Raw genomic sequence first — 24,900 nt, forward strand, 5'->3', positions numbered from 1 at the left:
AATCAAGACAATACAGTACTGGCACAAAAACAGAAATATAGATCAATGGAACAGGACAGAAAGCCCAGAGATAAACCCACGCATATATGGTCACCTTATCTTTGACAAAGGAGGCAAGAAAATACAATGGAAAAAAGACAGCCTCTTCAATAAGTGGTGCTGGGAAAAATGGACAGCTACATGTAAAAGAATGAAATTAGAACACTCCTTAACACCATACACAAAAATAAACTCAAAATGGATTAAAGACCTAAATGTAAAGGCCAGACACTATAAAACTCTTAGAGGGAAACATAGGCAGAACACTCTATGACATAAATCACAGCAAGATCCTTTTTGACCCACCTCCTAGAGAAATGGAAATAAAAACAAAAATAAACAAATGGGACCTAATGAAACTTCAAAGCTTTTGCACAGCAAAGGAAACCATAAACAAGACCAAAAGACAACCTTCAAAATGGGAGAAAATATTTGCAAATGAAGCAACTGACAAAGGATTAATCTCCAAAATTTACAAGCAGCTCATGCAGCTCAATAACAACAACAACAAAAACCCAATCCAAAAATGGGCAGAAGACCTAAACAGACATTTCTCCAAAGAAGATATACAGACTGCCAACAAACACATGAAAGAATGAATGCTCAACATCATTAATCATTAGAGAAATGCAAATCAAAACTACAATGAGATATCATCTCACACCAGACAGAATGGCCAACTCAAAAACTCTAGGAATAAATGCTGCAGAGGGTGTGGAGAAAAGGGAACATTCCTGCACTGTTGGTGGGAATGTAAATTGATACAGCCACTATGGAGAACAGTATGGAGTTTCCTTAAAAAACTAAAATAGGGGCTTCCCTGGTGGTGCAGTGGTTGAGAGTCTGCCTGCCGATGCAGGGGACACGGGTTCGTGCCCCGGTCCGGGAGGATCCCACATGCCGTGGAACGGATGGGCCCGTGAGCCATGGCTGCTGAGCCTGCGTGTCCAGAGCCTGTGCTCTGCAATGGGAGAGGCCACAACAGTGAGAGGCCCACATACTGCAAAAAAAAACAAAAAAAAAAACCTAAAATAGAACTACCATATGACCCAGCAATCCCACTCCTGGGCATATACCCTGAGAAAACCATAATTTAAAAAGAGTCATGTACCACAGTGTTCACTGCAGCACTATTTACAAAAGCCAGGACATGGAAGCAACCTAAATGTCCACCAACAGATGAATGGATAAAGGAGATGTAGCACATATATACAATGGAATATTATTCAGCCATAAAAAGGAAAAAAACTGAGTTATTTGTAGTGAGGTGGATGGACCTAGAATCTGTCATACAGAGTAAAGTAAGTCAGAAAGAGAAAAACAAATACTGTATGCTAACACATATATATGGAATTTAAAAAAGCGGTACTGATGAACCTAGTGGCAGGGCAGGAATAAAGACGCAGACGTAGAGAATGGACTTGAGGGCACGGGGGGGAAGGGGAAGCTGGGATGAAGTAAGAGAGTAGCACTGACATATATACACTACCAAATGTGAAATGGATGGCTAGTGGGAAGCTGCTGCATAGCACAAGGAGATCAACTCGATGCTTTGTGACGACCTAGAGGGATGGGATAGGGAGGGCAGGAGGGAGGCTCACGAGGGAGGAGATATGGGATATATGTATACATACAGCTGATTCACTTTACTGTACAGCAGAAACACAACATTGTAAAGCATTTATATTCCATTAAAGATGTGGAAAAAAAAAAAAAGTGAATTGAACCCAAGTCTCTAGACTCCTTCCCCAGTGTTCATTCCATTGTGTCCACATCAAAAGACTTTAATTCTTTCCCATCTGGTAGATAAAACAGGGTCAGTTATTGGTACATAATTCCACAAAAGAAATGACAGAAAAAAATCAGTTTTCCCAAGGTGAAGGTCAAGAAGACAAAAAAGAGAAAAACACACCACTCTATACCTAGACTCGGGCACCACCATGCCCCTTATGATTTACACAGCTCCAGTTACAGGAAGTTGATCATACTGAACAGACTAGATACCAGCAAGGGGTTTTTAAAAATCAAGCTTTATTACTTATCTTTTGGCACTACGGTCAATAATTCACAGAATGGGTCGCTTCGAGCGAGCGACTCAAGATTACCAGAGAATCCTCCACAAGAAACACAACCCCACATACAACATTTACCACAGAGGAATAGATCCAAGAGAATGAGTCTTTCCATAAAGCAAATCTCAACTCTTACCTGAAGAGCCAGACTCTGGATTTTTGTAGTGGCTTTAGTCAGGCAAATCTATCATCATTCATTACTCAGAACATGTAAAAAAATTATAAGGCAGTTCTCAATTCTTCCCCAAATCTTTATTAAACCCCTGACTCATTGCTTACGGATGCTCAGCGCATGTACAATGTTGCAAGCTCCACCTCAGCCCATCTTAACTCAAATTGAAAAACAAAGTTTGGTTCACGCATGCCGACTCATCCAGGAACCAAATTCCAAAGCAAGAAGACAGTGTTTCCTGGTTCAATACAACACGTGTTAACAGTCCTAATCCCAGACACTCAGCTGCCTCCGACGCTCTGGACTGACGTAGCCCACGTCTACACCAGGCATTTCTTCTGAATTTATAATTACTTCACCAGCTGACTAAGGCAAAACAAACGTAACCCAGTCCTGCATGTGAGGGTTTGGGCCTCATCTATTAACTGCTACTTTAAAGGTGACCTTGAGTCTTTGCTCCTCCTGGGAATTATTCTGAATGGGGTCAGCATGGGGGGAGGGGCTGGGGTGTGGTGGTGGAGTGAAAGCCACTTCAGCTCAGAGTGAAATGGTCAAGGTATTAACCTACCTTCTGAAAGATACTAGAGACAAAGGAAATCAAGGGTGAGATCAAGTGCTAAACTCTTCTCATAATTTTTTTTTCAAATTTTTTGCAAAAATGAGAAAGGCCAATTCTGCTTCCTCTGCCATGCGGACCCCTTTAAGGAGTCATCACACCTACTAAAGGACCTCTTAGATCCGTGACCCATGAAAATCTGCTCTCCTAGTGACAAGGTACAAGTACACAAAACACATATTGACATGACTTCTCCCAAATACAGCTGTCTTCAGTTGCTTTATTATTGTCCCTTTGCAACAAAATGGTGATGGTGGGCGATGGAGTAACATCAGGAACGCCAGAAGGAGGAAGTCAGAAAGCCCTTGGGGACAGGAATCTCCTTGCGCTGCAAACATTTCTGGTCAGGGAAAGACAAGGAAAACAGAATGATTCTCTGATAACACTGCTTCCAACACTTAAAGTTTGGAAGAAACTTTGAGGGACAGCAAGTGGAAGTAAGTCCTATGGATATAGTACATATATATACAATGGAATATTACTCAGCCATAAAAAACCCAAAATAATGCCATTTGCAGCAATGTGGATGGACTTGAGACTGTCATACTGACTGAAGTAAGTCAGAGAAAGACAAATATCATATAATATCGCTTATATATGCAATCTAAAAAAAATAGTACAAATGAACTTCTTTACAAAACAGAAATAGAGTCACAGATGTAGAAAACAAACTTATGGTTACGGGGTGGGGGGAGGGATAAATTGGGTGATTGGGACTGACATATACACACTACTCTATATAAAACAGATAACTAATAAGAACCTACTGTATAGCACAGGAAACTACTCAGTACTCTGCAATGACGTATATGGGAAAAGAATCTAAAAGAGAGTGGATATATGTTTATGCATAACTGATTCACTGTGCTATACAGCAGAAACTAACACAACATTGTAAATCAACTATACTCCAATAAAAATTAATTGAAAAAAGAAAAAAAGGTTGTCTATAAGACTTCTCCTTCTGCATGAATTGCAGCGGAGGACAAATGCCAGGGTATTGTTAATGTCTGTCCCACTCTCATCTCCCACAGCCTGGCCTCACCTTTCACTACTGCAATTTCCCCAACTGGGTTACTGGAAACTGGAAGTCAGTTGGCTGTCTTGGCAGACATACCAAAACGTAAAGTTTTTTGGAACTTGGAAAAAGGAGAGGAGTCTGGCTCAAACTGTAGTCTGTTTTCGTGGAGAAAAGTGACCACACATACCTGTTCCCTAGACCTGAGACTGAGAAAAGAACCTTGGCCAACATGCAAAAAGTGTATCAGTGAGATAAGATTCACTACATATATTTTATTCATCTCTTAGGAGAGCTTTTTCCCATGGGCAGTATGGACAATGACGCGCAGGAAGACGATGAAATAGCAGCCCTTAAGGTGAAGAGGGGTGGATGGACAAAACAGTAGGGTTGGGAAAAATCAAGAGGAAGAGACCACAGTCAGAGTCTGGATGTGCAAGACATGTCAGACACAGGTGCACTGGAGGCCGACAACAGTCTGGGATGTGCTGGTCTAAGGGCATCTTACCTCCAAGAACTGCTTGAGGCGTATGAAGGAACCCATCTGTCCTGAGCTGGTGATGGCTTCAATCCTACAGGGAGAGAAAGAAGACAGGTGAGTCACACCTATGACTCACACTTATCTTTTGGAGGAGTTAAGAGACCTGCTGATCTGGAGGAAGAGGCAGATCAAATGACTCACAGACATGTCTTCTAGACTGGATGCTGTCGCTCTACTAAATGGTCTCAACATTTTTTTCTTTTCTTTTCTTTTTTCTTTTTTCATGCCCCCTGCAGTGGAAGCATGGAGTCTTAACCACTGGACCGCCAGGGAAGTCCCCTTATTTTTTTCAAATAAGTGGATAAAGGAAAAGAGAGCACTGTTCCTTTCCAAGGTCTTCGTGATCAGGTGGGATGGGTGCTGCCAATGCCTTTCCCCACTTTGAAAGGCCAGTGAGTTGAGAGGAATGAGCAGGGTCCTTGAAGGTTAAAGCCACAACAGAGTCAAGCAAACTGGCTGACCAATCAGTTTCACCAACTGATTTACTGAGGGAGTTTGCCTCCTTGGTTTCATTCATGACTGCATGTAATCACCATCCCAGATTATCTGGGGGAGTTTAGAAAAGAAGAGAGTTTAAAAAATATCAGGTATCTGAATCCAAGATCTTCCTAATTTGTTTTTTTTTATTTAGTCAACAATATTTAAGAGAGACTTCAGAAGCGTTTATTCAAATAACAAAGAGGAGATGGATGGGAGCAGATGTTACACTTAACACAGGTGCTTAACTGAGTCAGAAACAGCATGTAACAGCAGCCACAGTATCTGACGTCATAAGTTTTCACCTACCAAATCCCCTGGTGTCTACCCAACAAGTCTAATACCTGGGGAAGTAGTCCTCTTTGATGAGAAGTATCATCTTCCAGAACTGGACCTGGTACTGCTTCATGAGGGCATTCCCACACACCTAGAGGGGAAGGTGGGCACTGTCAGAGCAGAGAATGAAAATTCACACTCATATGAGAGATCCATAAAGGACAATCAGACCTTTGCCTTTTGTGCCTATCAAGAATTTCAACCATGATGCCACTTAGCCAGCTAAGCAAGGGAATTAAAATCCAGCTTTCTTCTGAAACATTTCTCATATACGGTAATACCTCCATTTAACCAGACTGCCAGGTAGCCAGGTGTTTCAGAAAACGTGAATCAAACTTAACTTACTATTGATTCTATGCAACAGGATAGAAAGCCCAGAGATAAATCCACGTACCTATGGTCAACTAATCTATGACAAAGGAGGCAAGGATATGCAATGGAGAAAAGATAGTCTCTTCAATAAGTGGTGCTGGGAAAACTGGACAGCTACATGTAAAAGAAGGAAATGAGAACACTCCCTAACACCATACACAAAAATAAACTCAAAATGGATTCAAGACCTAATTGTAAGACCAGACACTATAAAACTCTTAAAGGAAAACATAGGAAGAACACTCTTTGACATAAATCACAGCAAGATCTTTTTTGATCCACCTCCTAGAGTAACAGAAATAAAAACAAAAATAAACAAATGGAACCCAGTGAAACTTAAAAGCTTTTGCAAAGCAAAGAAAACTACAAACAAGATGAAAAGACAACCCTCAGAATGGGAGAAAATATTTGCAAACGAATCAATGGACAAAGGATTAATCTCCAAAAGATATAAACAGCTCATGCAGCTCAATATTAAAAAAACAAACAACCCACTCCAAAAATGGGCAGAAGACCTAAATAGACATTTCTCCAAAGAAGACATGCAGATGGCCAAGAAGCACATGAAAAGCTGCTCAACATCACTAATTATTAGAGAAATGCAAATCAAAACTACAATGAGGTATCGCCTCACACCAGTTAGAATGGGCATCATCAGAAAATCTACAAACAACAAATGCTGGAGAGGGTGTGGAGAAAAAGGAACCCTCTTGCACTGTTGGTAGGAATGTAAATTGCTACAGCTACTATGGAGAACAGTATGAAGGTTCCTTAAAAAACTAAAAACAGAATTACCATATGACCCAGCAATCCCACTACTGGGCATATACCCAGAGAAAACCGTAATTAAAAAGACACATGTGGGCTTCCCTGGTGGCACAGTGGTTGAGAGTCCGCCTGCCGATGCAGGGGACACAGGTTCGTGCTCCGGTCCGGGAAGATCCCACATGCTGCGGAGCAGCTAGGCCCGTGAGCCATGGCCGCTGAGCCTGTGCGTCCGGAGCCTGTGCTCCGCAATGGGAGAGGCCACAACAGTGAGAGGCCCGCGTACGGAAAAAAAAAAAAAAAAAAAAAGACACATGCAACCCAATGTTCATTGCAGCACTATTTACAACAGCCAGGTCATGGAAGCAACCTAAATTCCCATTGACAGATGAATGGATAAAGAAGATGTGGTACATATATACAATGGAATATTACTCAGCCATAAAAAGGAACGAAATTGGGTCATTTGTAGAGACATGGATGGATCTAGAGACTGTCATACAGAGTGAAGTAAGGCAGAAAGAGAAAAACAGATATCGTATATTGATGCATATATGTGGAATCTAGAAAAACGGTACAGGTGAACCTGTATGCAGGGCAGAAGTGGAGACACAGACACAGAGAACAAACATATGGACACCAAGGGGGGGCAAGTGGCTGGGGGTGGTGGTGGTGGGATGAATTGGGAGATTGGGATTGACATATATACACTTATATGTATAAAAGGGATAACTAATAAGAACCTGCTATATAAAAAATAGATAAAATAAAATTCAAAAGAAACCAACCAAACAAAAAAAACCCTTAACTTACTATTGATTGTAAAGGTTTGACATACTTCCCATATTGTGACTTCAGGAGCTTTAAGGTGACTAGAAGCTGTTGGCGTTATAGGCCAAATGGTCCCAGATTTGTTATGGCCTGTGCCCCAAGCCTTTATTCTTTAAGAACTGTCTCCTTTCCACAGAAACCCTACCCTTTCCCTGTAGTGGGGTCCCAAATGGGCAGAGAGGACTATACGGAGCCTCCTAGACGAGACTGGTAATCTGTGACCCAAGCTGGTTAATCATATTTTCTCTCCTGGGAATCAGCAATCACAATGGTGGGACATTAGTCCCATTACACTGGGTGACCACACTGAGGCTCAGGGATAGCCCAGGATGGCATCTTCCCCACTACGCACAGAAAACTTCAGAAAGTTGGCTTATAGAGCAAGAAGGAGGCAACCTGCAGGAAGAGCAGACATGGAAGACCACGTGGTCCCAGGGGGAGGCTGCCTTGGTACCTGGTGACATTCCAGTTCCTGGTTCCAGGCCCTGATGAGATTCAACCGCACATCCTACCCTTGATTCTGGAGTGAGTCACTTCTATATCCCTAAAACAAATTCCTTTTCACTTGTACTGGGATGTACAGTTTTCTGTTCTTTAGAACGAGAAGACAACCACACAGCGAAGGAAAGTACACTGGGAAGAAAAATCAAAAGCTAGCTTTGTCTTGGGGATCAGGAAAAAATTTATGATACTGGACGCTAATGCTGTTCACTGTTAAGTCTCTATTTCTTTTTTTTTTTAGCTCCTAAAATCCTTGTAATTTCCTAAGTGATAAAGGTAAAAAGAACATCTTTTGTTGTATATATATTTATGTATTTTTAAAATTTTTTGGCTATGCGGCATGTGGGATCTTAGTTCCCTGACCAGGGACTGAACCTGCGCCTTCGCAGTGAAAGCGCGGAGTTGTAACCACTGGACTGCCAGGAAATTCCCATTAGTCTCTATCTCTATATTCCTTTCCCAGTCACGTCACACAGTGGCCCAAGGCTGCTTCAACCACTGGCTCTCTCTCGTGTGATAGCTGTATTACGTACCTCCAAGAAATCAAAGAGGAGGGTGGCTGTCACATCTGACAGGGGCTCCATGTTTAAGATCTGTGCCAACCAGCGCCAGCCATGATTTAAGCCATGAGGGTGAATCTGGGAGGAGAGAGTCGGTCACTGTTTAATCTCATTTTATGCAGAGATCTAAATTTCCACCATTATCAACCAGCCATTACCAAAAGGATATGAACCCCCAGATCAGCTAACCTAAGCAGCTGCCACAGGGCAGAAACAACACAAGCCAAACAAACTGTTTTTAAATACTGCATACACTGGTATCCACACATTCTTCACAGCATCCCTGCAACACAGGGCTGTCAGCTTCAGTTTCAGGGATTCCACAGTTACTCTCATAGACATTTTATTATTCTTGGTATCTTTAGCACAGAACCTGGGACATAGCAGGTGCACAATAAAAACTTCTTGGATTCAATCAACCTATATTCCTTTCTCTTTAGGTTTCCAAGTCCATCAACTTCTCCAACCCTCTAATCTCCATTCCTTGAAAAAAGAATTGGGCTGGCAGGTCAAAGCCCTGGCCCCCAGCCGTGGCTCTGTCTTTGACAAGTGTGTATCACTACAGCTTGCTAAGCCTCCGTCTGCCCATCTGTGAAGTAAGGTATGTGACCCAGATGGCCTCTAAGGCACCAATTAGTCTCTGAACAAATGACCCTGATGATCCAAAAGTTTCCTAATAATCAACATCAACTTCTCTGAAGAGTACCTATGAAGCAGCAATAGTCTTTAACTTATCATGTGACTGGACTGCCTCTCTGAAAGGTCAGTATTTCCTGCAGGTAAGATACACTAACGTGGACTCTGGTCCAACCTCTCATTATCGATACTAAGCCGCTTCTACTACCTCTTGTCGGTTTCCGTACGGCCACCGGAGCTGGATGATGGCAGCGTAGAGACGGATCATCCCGGACATGCGTTTTAGAAAGCTGTCTTGCTGTTCTACTCTGCAATCCGTCACTTTGTAGCCAAGCATCCTATGTGGGAAGAAAATATTCAATGTGACAAGGCCAAAGTGAGGGTGACCAATTACTTTTTACGGCTAAAAGTAACTATATTATTACTACATTTAGCATTATTATTAATACATTTTTACATGCTACTCACATCTATTATCAAATCTGTGCATCATATAAACCCTGAGAGGTAAATTCCCAGGAGGTAATGGATATCATTACCCCCATTTACAAATCATGAAAATAATGTTTAAAGAGATTAAATGATTTCCCCATTTTTGCAAATCTATTAAAAGACAAAGCAGGGATAAAATTCTAAGACCCCTGGATTCTAAATCCAGTGTTCTAAAGCCACCCAGTTTGCAAGACAGTAAGTCTTTCAAAGACAGTTTGAAAGACACTGTATTCTCTGATAGAATGTTCAAGGTACATAAGAGATGTTCTGAGGAGAGGAAACAAATCCCAGTTCTATTTCTATTTCATTCATCACTCTAGGGATAGTGAGTAAGGAGAAAAACAACTTCACCTCTGATAATCTTCCAAAGCCATTCCCTCTTTGAAAGCTGGATAGAAAGGAACAGAGTAAGGACACTTCTTGTGCAGATGAGCAAGGATGAGGTCCCCCACTCTGGGGTGGAGCTCCCAGATTCCGGACGCCACGACTGCGATGGGGAATGCTGCTTCATGATGGGAGGCCACTTCCTCCTCCCCTTGTTTCTGGGAGCACAGACAGGGGGTGATTTTAAGTTAATACTCTAGAAAGGTTTAAAGGTTGTGCACCAGCCTCTTCTTCCCATACCTTTGGCAACAAGGTTCCTCACCACAAATTTCTCTGCCAGTTTGTACTGGACAAAGTCCAGGCCCTGTGGGTTAAGTGTGACGGACACAGAGCGCCCACCAGACTGAACGGGTTTTCCAGAGAGTAAGCTGTGGATCTTGTCAAAGATCTCCTTCAGCTTTGAGCCTGGGTATGAAAGACAAAGTTAGGGAAAAGATACAACTGCAGTCAATCTATTTTTTTCACCACCGCAGTAACAAATCCTCTATACAAACCCAGCTGTGCAGCCCTACAGAAGGTCAAAGCCTAAAGCCAAAATACAGATGCGGAAAAATGTATGACAATCAAATCCATGATGTGGGGGATGAGAAAGTACACAAAGCGTGGTACTATTTCGAAGGAATTCCTTATTTGCAGAGTCAACTAATTCTGAAACTGACACAGCCGAGAGATGAACAGTAGTATAGAAATAGGTGTTGAATTGTTACAGATGCCACGGGTGTGGCTGATGTCCCTAGAGAAGTCATTTGCAACTCTAGGGAAAACCTTCTAAAGGATCTTCCCCAACTCACAGTGATTCCCCCCTTCTCTTCGACCTGCCTTCCTCCATCCTCAGCAACACAGAAGCTACGTTTGTATTACAGATCCTGTGTGCCCCATCTTCCACACTGGCTAGTTAGATTAGGACTAGTCACACTGAGCTGATCAGCCAGCTGACAGAGTCGATTCCTTGAAGTGGCCACTCCTGTGACATGTACACATGTAAGCAGTGGGGCTCTGGCCCTGCTATGTGGACCAAAGAACATCAGTCTACAAAATTAGAATGGAGGTGGACAGAGGGAAGCCAAGAGGAGAGAGAAAAGGGTCCTAAAATTTCTGGCTCCTGAGATCCAGCTCCATTCCTGCCATAGGTTCTGTGAAACTGCTATCTATCTGTCTCTCTATTTAGGCTGCGTCGGGTCTTAGTTGCTGCACATGGGATCTTCCTTGTGGCACACAGGATCTTTTCTTTAGTTACGGCGTGCGGACTTCTTAGTTTCAGCATGCAGACTCTTAGTTGTGGCATACATGCGGGATCTAGTTCCCCAACCAGGGATCGAACCCAGTCCCCCAGCATTGGGAGCACAGTGTCTTAACAACTGGACCACCAGGGAAGTCCCGAAACTGCTTTATCTTTAGAACAAACCCCCCTATCCCACCGACTTTTTCTTTCCTTTCTTTTTACTTTTCTTTCTTTCTTTTTTTGCTTAAGCAGATCTGAATTAGTTTCCATTATTTAAAATCAATGTTTGAACAAATACAGCATCTCCAGTTTAGAAATACCCTGCCAAATTCCTAATCACTTTAAGAAATATTTAAAAATCTCAGAAATATCCTCCCCAAACCACTGATTCAGTTCCATTAAAAAAGGGGAGAGGGCTTCCCTGGTGGCGCAGTGGTTGAGAGTCCGCCTGCCAATGCAGGGGACACGGGTTCGTGTCCCAGTCCGGGAAGATCCCACATGCCACGGAGTGGCTGGGCCCGTGAGACATGGCCGCTGAGCCTGCGCGTCTGGAGCCTGTGCTCCACAACGGGAAAGGCCACAACAGTGAGAGGCCCGCGTACCGCAAAAAAAAAAAAAAGGGGGGGGGGGGAGAGAGCGGCAGCACATTTCTTAGGAAGTAAGAGAAGCAGGAAGAAACCAAGAATTAAATAATGAGATATCACAGAAATCTCAAGGCTAATAATCCCAGAAAAACAGAAACAGAGACTGTAACCTTACTGAGACATTAAAATATGTACATTTCCACACAAATTTACTCAGCTCACCTTCCTGCTAAGTCATACCCTACTATTCCTTGACTGACGGTTTCAAAGGGCTCCACTGGCCAAATCCCCAGCCAGCCCCTCTCCCCGTGGCTCTCCAGTTAGGAAAATCAGGTCCCAACCCTATGCCTGATATGGCCTCCCACATCCCATATGTCACAACGGCACCATATCCTTCTTTAAATTCTGCTCCGAATCTAACTACTCATGGACACCCACCTTTCAAGAGGCAGCAATTAGGTCACCTCTCTCTCAGTCATTCAACATTTACTGGGCACTAACTCTAGAAAATGTTTGTGTCTGACTGGGCTGTAAGCTCTTAAAGTGCTTACAATAATGATGGAGACAAAGAGACATAGTTATGGAATAGGCAGGAAAATGAAGAATGGCAAAACTAGAGTCTAATCAGATATAGAGAATGAACTAGAAGAAGCAGTCAGGGGGATGACTCGCAGGTTTCAACTAAGGTGACCGAGTAGATAAGGTGCTATTGATTACTTAGAGCGAACAGGAGAAAAGGCAAGCAAGAGGAAAATGATGAGTTCACATCGGAACATTCTAAACCTGACGAAGCTGAGGGGCATCTAGGCAGAGCTGCCCCTCGGCTAGCTGGAGCGAGGGAACCTGAAGCTCAAAGGAAAGGAATGACCCAGAGACCGATCTGAGTGCCATGTGTGCAGAGGTCAAGTCTGACACCATGGGGGTTCTTTAGAATGAGAAGAACTTCAGGGTAGAAGCACATCCCTGAGGACACACTTACCACTGATGTGGGGGCAGGAGACTGAGGAACCCACAAAGGAGAAAAAGAGGGAGGAGGAGAAGCTGGAAATTAATGACGCTGCAGAAGCCAGAGGAGTAGAGGTGATGGAGGGAATAATCAACGGTACCAAAAGGCAACATGGGGACTTCCCTGGTAGTGCAGTGGTTGAGAATCTGCCTGCCAATGCAGGGGACATGGGTTTGAGCCCTGGTCCGTGAAGATCCCACATGCTGTAGAGCAACTAAGCCCGTGCACCGCAACTACTGAGCCCATGAGCCACAACTACTGAAGCCCGCGTGCCTAGAGCCCATGCTCTACAACAAGAGAAGCCACCACAATGAGAAGCCCATGCACCGCAACCAAGACTAGCTTGCTGCAACTAGAGAAAGCCTACACATAGCAACGAAGACCCAATGCAGCCAAAAATAAATTAATTAACCAAAAGGCAACAAGAAAATTAGAAAATACTGAGAAGACACAGAATCAAAAGAAACAGATTTTAGAATGTGAGTGACAGGCATGTTTAAAGGGAAGGGAGCCTGTAAAAGGGAGTAATTTTGCAGAAAACAGGAGCGATCTCTCTTGAAGGAGATGGGAGGGGATAAGAATAAGGCTCCCGAGCCTCGAGCCTCGTTCAAGGCTTAGGCAGAAGGCTAAGTGTGGGCCGGAAGGGTAGCGCACCTTTTGAAGCAGGAGACGAAGAGGTAAATACAGCTGTGTATCGGTGGAAGGGGGTGCATCTGAGGATCTCACACCTGGCGTCTCAAATTTTCCTGATGAAGGAGGAGGCAGGGCTGCCTGCGGTCAGCTGAGGGGTAAAGACCTGAGGATGAGCCTGAGGAGAGCAGCGAAGGTGTGGAACGGCTGTTCAGTCAACCTCGCCCCCGTTGCCTTGGCTATCAAAGGAAATGGCACTTTCAATCTAGAAAGTGATACGTGTTTACTTATTTGACCTTGCCCTGTTCCAGAAGGAATTCCAGGCAGCCACGTGATGTGGAAGTTCTGTCATGTAGCCTCTCAAGGGCAGGAACTGCAACTGCTTATGCTTTCTGGGCAACAAGTTACTCAAGGGAACTGGGACCCAGGCTAAGTCAGAGCAGCTTGCCCGCTGCATGGGCTCCCCAGCCACTGGGCAGCACAGTCTGTACTGTGGAGGCTTCCACATCTGAGCTCTGTGAAAATGAACCTCTGTTTCTAAAGAATAGGAAAAAGGGGTCTTTCCCCTGTCTGGTTCTTCCTCTCTAAATCTCAGTCTCTGGAGAGAAAAGGAAAGCATTCTCAAGTGTTAACAAGCAGGCTTCGAGTCTGGAAAAGCTAATGTTGTAGGACAAAAAGCAAAGAATACAAGTCACATCCTCGGTTCTCTTAGGGGTGCTTTCTGCAATAACTTCTAACTTTAGGTAAGAGCCTTCCTAAACAATTCACTTTTTTTTCTTTTTGGCTGCCTAGGGTCTTCATTGCTGCGCACGGGCTTTCTTTAGTTGCAGCGAGTGGGGGTTACTCTTTGTTGCAGTGCACAGGCTTCTCATTGTGGTGGCTTCTCTTGTGTAGCATGGGCTCTAGGCATGCGGGCTTCAGTAGTTGCAGCACACAGGCTTAGCAGTTGTGGCGCACAGGCTTTGTTACTCTGCAGCATGTGGGAACTTCCTGGACCAGGGATTAAACCCGTGTCCCCTGCATTGGCAGGCGGATTCTTTTTTTTAAAATTAATTAGTTTGTTTTTATTTTTGGCTGTGTTGGGTCTTCGTTGCTGCACGCAGGCTTTCTCTAGTTGCGGCAAGCAGGGGCTACTTTTCGTTGCGGTGCAAGGGCTTCTCATTGCGGTGGCTTCTCTTGCTGCAGAGCATGGGCTCTAGGCACGCAGGCTTCAGTAGCTGTGGCACGTGTGCTCAGTAGTTGTGGCTTGCGGGCTCTTGAGTGCAGGCTCAGTAGTTGTGGCGCACGGGCTTAGCTGCTCCGCGGCATGTGGGATCTTCCCCGGCCAGGGCTCGAACCCATGTCCCCTGCATTGGCAGGCAGATTCTTAACCACTGCCCCACCAGGGAAGCCCCTGGCGGGCAGATTCTTAACCACTGCACCACCAGGGAAGTCCCCAGTAACTTACTATTAATATATAGCTTATTTTTTTTAATGTGTCAACAAACACATAATGATTTCCTTCTACATGTTGAAAGAAAACAAAGGAGAGTAAGTTATATGCATATAGCTTATATACCTAACCCAACGGTCAACATTTGTTGAAACACATTCTATTTATAAGAACTTTACAGACAAGTGGATTTGGAATCTCAAAAAATACTTGTACAATGTAGTGAAGGGCCGTGTTCTTAATTCCTCTGACCAACCTGCAATGGTGGAGATCTGGCTCACTGGAATGGTGGCAGCCTTCTGGAGGTCCATCTTGATCTTTTTGGCCTGTCAGAACAGAGCAGTGAGAAGGCAGACAGTGTTCTGAAGAGCTGAGTAGACGCCCTAAGGGTTAGGGAATGTGACACGCTAGCTACATTCCTCTGGGACACGAGGCTGTGGGCGGCACCATGTGGCCCAGAGAATTCCCAACTCCCACCCCTCCTACCTGACTGTCTTTGCTGTTGCTCAGTCCCTCAAAGGCCAACACACACTGACTGGAGGCCTCCTGCAGCTGCTGGTACCACTGCATTGTACTATCTTGCACCTTCACCTGGAGGTCTGAGGGATGAAAGAAAGGCTTTCATAATAGGAGAATTTCTTAAACATTTAATATGAGCCAGGTACTGTTCTAATCACCTTATACATGTATTAACTGCTTTCACTGTCATAATAATCCTATGAGGTAGATTCTATTATTATCTTCATGTTACAGATAAGGAAACAGTCATGGAAAGGTTAGGTAACTTACGAAAGTCACGTTGCCAGGAAGTACAAAAACTAGATTCCCACTGATCTGGCTCCAAAGGCAGCGTTCTGAACCACTATGCTATATCAATGCTCTTATGTATTCAATAAACATATATTCTATACATACTTATTTAAAATACTCAGTATCAGCAATTTGGAATAATACATCTACTAGAATTATACAGAATTTCAAGTCCTCACGGCAAATGCTGGAATGTGATGTGAGGCTTCACATCAACGAAAACCAAATTTAATTCACTGAAAGTACTGAATTTTACATTATTTAAAAGTTCTGGTAAATTGTCCTGTAGCTTAAATATAATATTCAAAACATGTTCTTGTTTCTTTTCCCATTCTGAAACTTTTACACATCAAGTTGAAGGACCATTTCCACACCGAGACCTACCTTCATTCAGCTTCCCTCCTGGGCCCTGCCTGGAAGCTGGGGGCTCTTTACGGACCTCTGGCCCCTGCTGCACCTGTGACTCTTGCCGCTGTACCTGGGCCTCCTCTTCATCCTGCCTCCTCCTGTCCTCACAGGCCCTGGCGATTTCCTGCTGCAAGTTCACAAGGAGGTCCCGCATTTCCTGCAGCGCTCTCTCAGCCACAGCTTGCTCTTCTGCTGTGGGAAAGCCGTTCTGTCATAGCGACAGAGGCAGAGCTTAGTGGTTATTTCCTAGGTACCTGAGGTGCTGAATCATACCTCACACAAGTTCACAAATTTCTAAACTGGAGTTGTGCCAGTGGAGTACCCACATTCAACACGTTGATACCTACTGCTTTCCTGTTCTCTTAAAGGTAATACCGATTTACCATCACATCCACAGGATCAACGGAGAGATTTTTCAATGCTCTCACCAACCCTGGCTGGAATAACTTTTTTTTTTTTTTAAGATGGTATCCAATTCTTTTTTTATTTTATTTCATTTAACTATTTATTTTTTGGCTGCGCTGGGTCTTCGTTGCTGCGTGCGGGCTTTCTCTAGTTGTAGTGAGCGGGGGCTAATATTCCTTGCGGTGCGCGGGCTTCTCATTGCAGTGGCTTCTCTTGTTGTGGAGCACGGGCTCTAGGCGCGCAGGCTTCAGTAGTTGTGGCACGTGGGCTCAGTAGTTGTGGCTCCCGGGCTCTAGAGCACACGCTCAGCAGTTGTGGCGCATGGGCTTAGTTGCTCCACGGCATGTGGGATCTTCCTGGACCAGGGCTCGAACCTGTGTCCCCTACATTGGCAGGCAGATTCTTAACCACTGTGCCATCAGGGAAGCCTGGAATAATTTTTTAAAAGCTTGTGGCAATAGTCTAGATCAAAACTGAACCAGCTTTACATTATTCTTAGAATGACACCTCTTTGGTTATAGTGCATTATTCCTTTGAGTCACTGACAAATTTGAGTTCTTTATCTTTTATTAAGAACATCTGCTCATAAATGAGCTCACATACAAGTCCAACGAACATGCACATTTCTTTTAGTGTGCTATTTTGTCAGAATTTCACTCAGGATTTTAAAATGAATTGAGAAGCTCTGTACCATTTTCTATGTTCTGTCCTATCAACATGTTTCATAGTTTTGCCTGTTAAATCAGCAAGGCCTCTACTGTGTTGTATATTTGAAAGGTGCTAAGAGAGTAAATCTTAAAAGTTCTCATCACAAGAAAAACAAAATGTTTCCTAGTTTCTATGGTGACAGAAGATAACTGGACTTATTGTGATCACTTTGCAGTGTTTATAAATACTGAATCACGGTTGTACACCTGAAACTAACATCATGTTGTCAATTATACCTCAAAAAATAAGGCAACAGTGGAAACAGTAAAATGTTACGATATTTGCAATATACTTAAAACACCAAGATCTCTTATTTTTTATTAAAAAAATTTTTTGGCTGAAGTATAACTGACATACAATATTATATTAATTTCAGGTATATATGCATCATGAATTAAGTCCTCTTTTTTCACTTTTTAAAATTTTTATTTTATATTAGAGTATATTGAATTACAATGTTGTGTTAGCATCAGTTGTACAGCAAAGTGATTCGGTTATACATATACATATGTCCATTCTTTTTCAGATTCTTTTCCCATATAGGTGACTACAGAATATTGAGTAGAGTTTCCTGTGTTATACAGTAGGTCCTTGTTGGTTATCTATTTTATATATAGTAGTGTGCATATGTTAATCCCAAACTCCTAATTTAGCCCTCCCCCCACCTTTCCCCTTTGCTAACCATAAGTTTGTTTTTGAAGTCTGTGAGTCTGTTTCTGCTTTTGTAAATGACTTCATTTGTATCATTTTTTAGATTTCACATATTAGTGATATATTTGCCTTTGTCTGAGAAGTCCTCTTATTTTATTTTTATTTTTCATTTATTTTTTTAAAAATTAAATTTTATTGGAGTATAGCTGATTTACAAAGTTGAATTCTTATTTTATTTTTTTAATTTATTTTGGCTGAGTTGGGTCTTTGGTGCTGAGTGCGGGCTTTCTCTAGTTGCAGTGAGCGGGGGCTACTCTTTGTTGCGGTGCGCGGGTTTCTCATTGCGGTGGCTTCTCATTGCGGTGGCTTCTCTTGTTGCAGAGCACAGGCTCTAGGTGCGTGGGCTTCAGTAGTTGTGGCACATGGGCTCAGTAGTTGTGCCTCGCAGGCTCTAGAGCGCAGGCTCAGTAGTTGTGGCACACTGGCTTAGTTGCTCCACAGAATGTGGGATCTTCCCGGACCAGGGCTCAAACCTGTGTCCCCTGCATTAGCAGGCAGATTCTTAACCACTGCGCCACCAGGGAGATCCCTGAATTCTTATATTAAACCAACTTGTTCCAGATAGTAAAACAACAGCAACAAAAAAATTCTACAGGATATTCATGATAAGTTTTGTCTTTTAGGTATTAGAATGTATTATAAAGCTATATCAATTAAATTATAATGATCCTGATATAAGAATAAAAACACATCAAGGAAACAGAAAAAAATACTGAATAGATACATGTACATGTATAACTGAATCACTTTGCTGTACACCTGAAGCTAACACAACATTGTTAATCAACTCTACTCCAAAATAAAAATAAAAAAAAACCAAAACTGAGAAAGAGCTCCTAGGATACTATTTAGCGTGATAAGAGATATTTACAAATCAGGAGGGAAAGTGGTAGTAAAATAGTGTGAATATTTTACAGCATAAAGGTCTTTATCTCCCACCAACCATCAAATAAATTCCAGGTGGATTAAGTGAGGGGAAAAACCCCAAAGCATTCTTACACCAAAAATGTCATAAAGGGGCTTCCCTGGTGGCGCAGTGGTTGAGAGTCCGCCTGCCGATGCAGGGGACACGGGTTTGTGCCCTGGTCCGGGAAGATCCCACATGCCGCAGAGCGGCTGGGCCCGTGAGCCATGGTCGCTGAGCCTGCACGTCCGGAGCCTGTGCTCCGCAACGGGAGAGGCCGCAACAGTGAGAGGCCCACGTACCGCAAAAACAAAAAAAGAAAAATATCATAAGGGCCCCCGGTCACTGCAACTAGAGAAAGCCCACGCACAGAAACGAAGACCCAACACAGGCAAAAATAAATAAATAAATAAATAAAATAATTTTTTAAAATGTCATAAGGGCTTCCCTGGGGGCGCAGTGGTTAAGAATCCGCCTGTCAACACAGGGGACACGGGTTCAAGCCCTGGTCTGGGAAGATCCCACATGCTGTGGAGTAACTAAGTCCGTGCGCCACAACTACTGAAGCCCGTGCACCTAGAGCCCATGCTCTGCAACAACAGAAGCCACCACAATTAGAAGCCCACACACTGCAACAAAGAGTAGCCCCTGCTCGCTGCAACTAGAGAAAGCCCGCGTGCAGCAACAAAGACCCAACACAGCCAAGAATAAATAAAAATAAAAAATAAATTTATAAAAAAAAAAGATAAAGACCTTAAAAAAAAGTCATAAACTATGGTTGCAACGCAACAGAGTGCTAAGCAGTTACATAAAGAAATGAAGAAAACTACATGTTTCAAAGCAGTGATCTCCAAGACAAATTAAGTGCAAAAAAGCAGGGTCCAGAACAGTGTCTATAGCAAGTTATCTTTTATCTGGGAAGGGATACACACACACACACACACACACACACACACCCCATATATATGTATATTTATGCTTTTTTTTTTTTTTTGGCTTGTGGGATCTTAGTTCACTAACCAGGGATTGAACCTGTGCCCCCTGTGATGGAAGCGTGGAGTCCCAACCACTAGACCACCAGGAAATTCCATGTATTTGTTTTGTTTTTGTTTTTTAATAAATTTATTTATTTTTGGCTGTGTTGGGTCTTTGCTGCTGCACGCAGGCTTTCTCTAGATGCTGTGAGCGGGGGCTACTCTTTGTTGCAGTGCGCGGGCTTCTCACTGCGGTGGCTTCTCTTGTTGCGGAGCACAGGCTCTAGGTGCGCAGGCTTCAGTAGTTGTGGCACGTGGGCTCAGTAGTTGTGGCACATGGACTCTAGAGCGCAGGCTCAGTAGTTGTGGCGCATGGGCTTAGTTGCTCTGTGGCATGTGGGATCTTCCCGGACCAGGGCTCCAACCCACGTCCCTTGCATTGGCAGGCGGATTTTTAACCACTGCTCCACAGGGAAGCCCCCTGCTTTTGTTTTTAAAGAAAAGATACGACACCCAATACGCTAACAGAAACAATCACTGGCAGATAGGACAAGAACAGGGTGGAAGCAAATGAGAAGAAAGCCAGACTTCTCCAAATATACCTTGTTTTGTAGTTCTGACTCTGGAATCACGTAAATGTTTTCAGTAAGTATAAAATAAAATTAAATCCAGTTGGAAAAAACTCTTAAAAATCAAAAGCAAAAATGAAACAAAGAACCCAACTGTTTATCAAGTTGGTGGCTTAACAGTAAGAATGATTTCTTTCTTTCTTTCTTTTTTTTAAAATAAACTTATTTATTTATTTACTTTTGTCTGCGTTGGGTTTTCCTTGCTGCTCTCGGGCTTTCTCTAGTTGTGGCGAGTGGGGGCTACTCTTCCTTGCAGTGCGCGGGCTTCTCATTGTGGTGGCTTCTCTTGTTGTGGAGCGTGGGCTCTAGGCACGTGGGCTTCAGTAGTTGTGGCTCACGGGCTCTAGAGTGCAGGCTCAGTAGTTGTGGCACACAGGCTCAGTTGCTCCGCGGCATATGGGATCTTCCTGAACCAGGGATAGAACCCGTGTCCCCTTCATTGGCAGGCGGATTCTTAACCACTGTACCACCGGGGAAGTCTCAGGAGAATTATTTCAAGTGAAATGAAACAGTAATTTAATCATACATCCCTTAGTGGTATATAGCTGTAGGCAAAAAGAACTGCAAATCTTTTTTTTTTTTAAAGATTTTTTTGACGTGGACCATTTTCACAGTCTTTATTACAAAGCCTTTGTTACAATATTGCTTCTGTTATTTATGTTTTGGTTTTTTGGCCGCAAGGCATGTGGGATCTTAGCTCTCTGACCAGGGGTCGAACCTGCACCCCCTGCACTGGAAGCGGGAGTCTTAACCACTGGACCGCCAGGGAAGTCCAAGAACTGCAAATCTTTTTTTTTTTTTTTTTTAATATTTATTTATTTATTTGGCTGCTCCTGGTCTTAGTTGCGGCATGCAGGATCTTTAGCTGCGGCATGTAGGACCTAGTTCCCTGATCAGGGATCGAGCCTGGGCCCCCTGCATTGGGAGCACAAAGCCTTAGTCATTGGACCACCAGGGAAGTCCCAAGAACTGCAAATCTTAAACTGTGATCAGCAATCATATTGTTAGTATTGGTATTATTATTTTGAGATTACATGTTATGAAATTACACATATATATTACATATATACACACCTATATTTTATTATACACAGTAGGGTAAGGTAAGTAAGTAGTGTTCATTAATTTAGAAACTGAGATTTTCAATATGTGATAAAAATGATACATGCATAAAAGTAAAGAAGTTAAATAAATGCTGTAACCCTTTACTACACTCAAATGGAAAAGGTCAGCATTAATTAATGATGCATTGTCACCTAAAAAAAAAACCACAACACACTTCCTAGTTTAATCCATTGAAAAGGTCTAAAAACAATGACAAATCCTAGTAACTAATCTGTGTTTTCTAATACCTTTACCCATTAACAAGTAATAAGGCTTTGTGAAGAAATGCCCGATTCTAGCTCTGGAGAAGAAAATGTTCAAGATGAGGTAGAAACAGCTTGCCTGCTTTCTGCTGCAACAAGTACTACTGGGGCCATGTCCAAAGGACAGAGGAGCCAATGTGAAGGTGTTCGCACTGGACAATGTGAACAACAATGAATCTATAACAGACTGAAACATATTACACTTCAAGTATATAAAATTCGTGTGTTCTTAATGATAGGTAAAAGAAAAGAACCTCAAGTCATTGTGGGAGAAAACTAGAAAAGCAACTCAACACTCTGAAAACGGATAAAGGGAAAGAATCAATCATTTATCCTTCCTTCCCTATATAGACTACCCTTCAAGATAAATAGTTTACGGGGAAATTTTCTTCTTTGTAGTAGAATTCTAGCTAATAAATGTAGAAAAATGATAGCATTAGAAAAACTCAAAATTTACCACCCCTACTGAAATAATAGATATAAGTAATGATCAGCAATGGCTACTACATCATTACCTAAAGGCTCAGAGGAATCTTTAAAATGGGAGATAAGCCTGACGATATCTGAAGCCACTGGTTGATCTTAACATCACATATGGAAATACCATCAGATACTCTACGCCTCCCAGCGTGATACAGTAACAAATACACACTCCCAACTATGAAGTACTGTTGCAGGGGGGAAAAATTCAAACCTGGACCTGACCAAGCCTCTAGACTGCACTGTGCAGTAAGGTGGCCACATAAGGCTCTTTACATTTAAGTTAATTAAAAACTTTTTAAAAGTTAAAATTCAGTTCTTCAGTCACACTAGTCACATTTCAAGTGCTCAATAACCACATGTTGCCATTGGCTGCTGTATTGAATAGCACAGATATGGAACATTTCCATCATCACAGAAAATTCTCTTAGCACTGCCCTAGAGAAAGTTACAAATTCACAGGAAATACAGGGAATAAAAGAACATATTAGGGACTTCCCTGGTGGTGCAGTGGTTAAGAATCTGCCTGCCAATGCAAGGGACATGGGTTCAAGCTCTGGTGTGGGAAGAACCCATATGCCACGGAGCAACCAAGCCCATGCGCCACAACTTCTGAGCCTGTGCTCTAGAGCCCGCGAGCCACAACTACTGAGCCTGTGTGCCTAGAGCCTGTGCTCTGCAACAAGAGAAGCCACTGCAATGAGAAGCCTGCTCGCCACAACTAGAGAAAGCCCATGTGCAGCAACGAAGACCCAATGCAGCCAGAAATAAATTTATAAAATACATCCAAGGGGAGAAGCAAGAAGAACTACAATCCTGCAGCCTGTGGAACAAAAACCACATTCACAGAAAGATAGACAAGATGAAAAGGCAGAGGGCTATGTACCCGATGAAGGAACAAGATAAAACCCCAGAAAAACAACTAAATGAAGTGGAGATAGGCAACCTTCCAGAAAAAAGAATTCAGAATAATGATAGTGAAGATGATCCAGGACCTCGGAAAAAGAATGGAGGCAAAGATCGAGAAGGTGCAAGAAATGTTTAACAAAGACCTAGCAGAATTAAAGAACACACAGAGATGAACAATACAATAACTGAAATGAAAACTACACCAGAAGGAATCAATAGCAGAATAACTGAGGCAGAAGAAAGGATAACTGACCTGGAAGACAGAATGGTGGAATTCACTGCTGTGGAACAGAATAAAGAATGCAAAGAAATGAAGACGGCCTAAGAGACCTCTGGGACAACATTAAACGCAACAACATTCGCATTATAGGGGTCCCAGAAGGAGAAGAGAGAGAGAAATGACCTGAGAAAATATTTGAAGAGATTATAGTCAAAAACTTCCCTAACATGGGAAAGGAAATAGCCACCCAAGTCCAGGAAGCACAACAAGTCCCATACAGGATAAACCCAAGGAGAAACACGCCGAGACACATAGTAATCAAATTGGCAAAAATTAAAGACAAAGAAAAATTATCGAAAGCAGCAAGGGAAAAATGAAAAATAACATACAAGGGAACTCCCATAAGGTTAACAGTCAATTTCTCAGCAGAAACTCTACAAGCCAGAAGGGAGTGGCATGATATACTTAAAGTGATGAAAGGGAAGAACCTACAACCAAGATTACTCTACCCGGCAAGGATCTCATTCAGATTCGATGGAGAAATCAAAAGCTTTATAGACAAGTGAAAGCTAAGAGAATTCAGCACCACCAAACCAGCTCTACAACAAATGCTAAAGGAACTTCTCTAAGTGGGAAACACAAGAGAAGAAAAGGACCTACAAAAACAAACCCAAAACAATTAAGAAAATGGTCACAGGAACATATATATCGATAATTACCTTAAATGTGAATGGATTAAATGCTCCAACCAAAAGACACAGGCTTGCTGAATGGATACAAAAACAAGACCCATATATATGCTGTCTACAAGAGACCCACTTCAGACCTAGGGACACATACAGACTGAAAGTGAGGGGATGGAAAAAGGTATTCCATGCAAATGGAAATCAAAAGAAAGCTGGAGTAGCTATACTCATATCAGATAAAATAGACTTTAAAATAAAGAATGTTACAAGAGACAAGGAAGGACACTACATAATGATCAAGGGATCAATCCAAGAAGAAGATATAACAATTATAAATATATATGCACCCAACATAGAAGCACCTCAATACATAAGGCAACTGCTAACAGCTATAAAAGAGGAAATCAACAGTAACACAATAATAGTGGGGGACTTTAACACCTCACTTACACCAATGGACAGATCATCCAAAGTGAAATAATAAGGAAACAGAAGCATTAAATGACACAATAGACCAGACAGATTTAATTGATATTTATAGGACATTCCATCCAAAAACAGCAGATTACACTTTCTTCTCAAGTGTGCACTGAACATTCTCCAGGATAGATCACATCTTGGGTCACAAATCAAGCCTCAGTAAATTTAAGAAAATTGAAATCACATCAAGCATCTTTTCTGACCACAACGCTATGAGATTAGAAATGAATTACAGGGAAAAAACCGTAAAAAGCACAAACACATGGAGGCTAAACAATACGTTACTAAATAACCAAGAGACCACTGAAAAAATCAAAGAGGAAATCAAAAAATACCTAGAGACAAATGACAATGAAAACATGATGATCCAAAACCTATGGGATGCAGCAAAAGCAGTTATAAGAGGGAAATTTATAGCTATACAAGTCTACCTCAAGAAACAAGAAAAATCTCAAATAAATAATCTAACCTTTCACCTAAAGGAACTAGAGAAAGAAGAACAAACAAAACCCAAAGTTAGCAG

General features: G+C 42.5%; 1 protein-coding gene across 1 annotated transcript in view; it reads right to left on the reverse strand.

The window, feature by feature from the left end:
- Positions 1 to 2,053: 2,053 nt before the first annotated feature.
- Positions 2,054 to 24,900, reverse strand: part of GLE1 (GLE1 RNA export mediator) — a 43,888-nt gene continuing 21,041 nt past the window's right edge. Inside the window, exons 7-16 of the mRNA XM_082656535.1 lie at positions 15,881 to 16,112; positions 15,173 to 15,285; positions 14,943 to 15,012; positions 10,075 to 10,217; positions 9,780 to 9,970; positions 9,145 to 9,274; positions 8,274 to 8,378; positions 5,280 to 5,362; positions 4,426 to 4,489; positions 2,054 to 3,239 (exon numbers count right to left, since the gene is read on the reverse strand). Coding sequence (XP_082512661.1) covers positions 3,171 to 3,239; positions 4,426 to 4,489; positions 5,280 to 5,362; positions 8,274 to 8,378; positions 9,145 to 9,274; positions 9,780 to 9,970; positions 10,075 to 10,217; positions 14,943 to 15,012; positions 15,173 to 15,285; positions 15,881 to 16,112 — 1,200 coding nt within the window. The 3' untranslated portion in view covers positions 2,054 to 3,170. The remainder of the gene's footprint in view (positions 3,240 to 4,425; positions 4,490 to 5,279; positions 5,363 to 8,273; positions 8,379 to 9,144; positions 9,275 to 9,779; positions 9,971 to 10,074; positions 10,218 to 14,942; positions 15,013 to 15,172; positions 15,286 to 15,880; positions 16,113 to 24,900) is intronic.

This window comes from Grampus griseus (assembly GCF_964374135.1).
Source record: "Grampus griseus genome assembly, chromosome: 6".
NCBI lineage: Eukaryota > Metazoa > Chordata > Mammalia > Artiodactyla > Delphinidae > Grampus > Grampus griseus.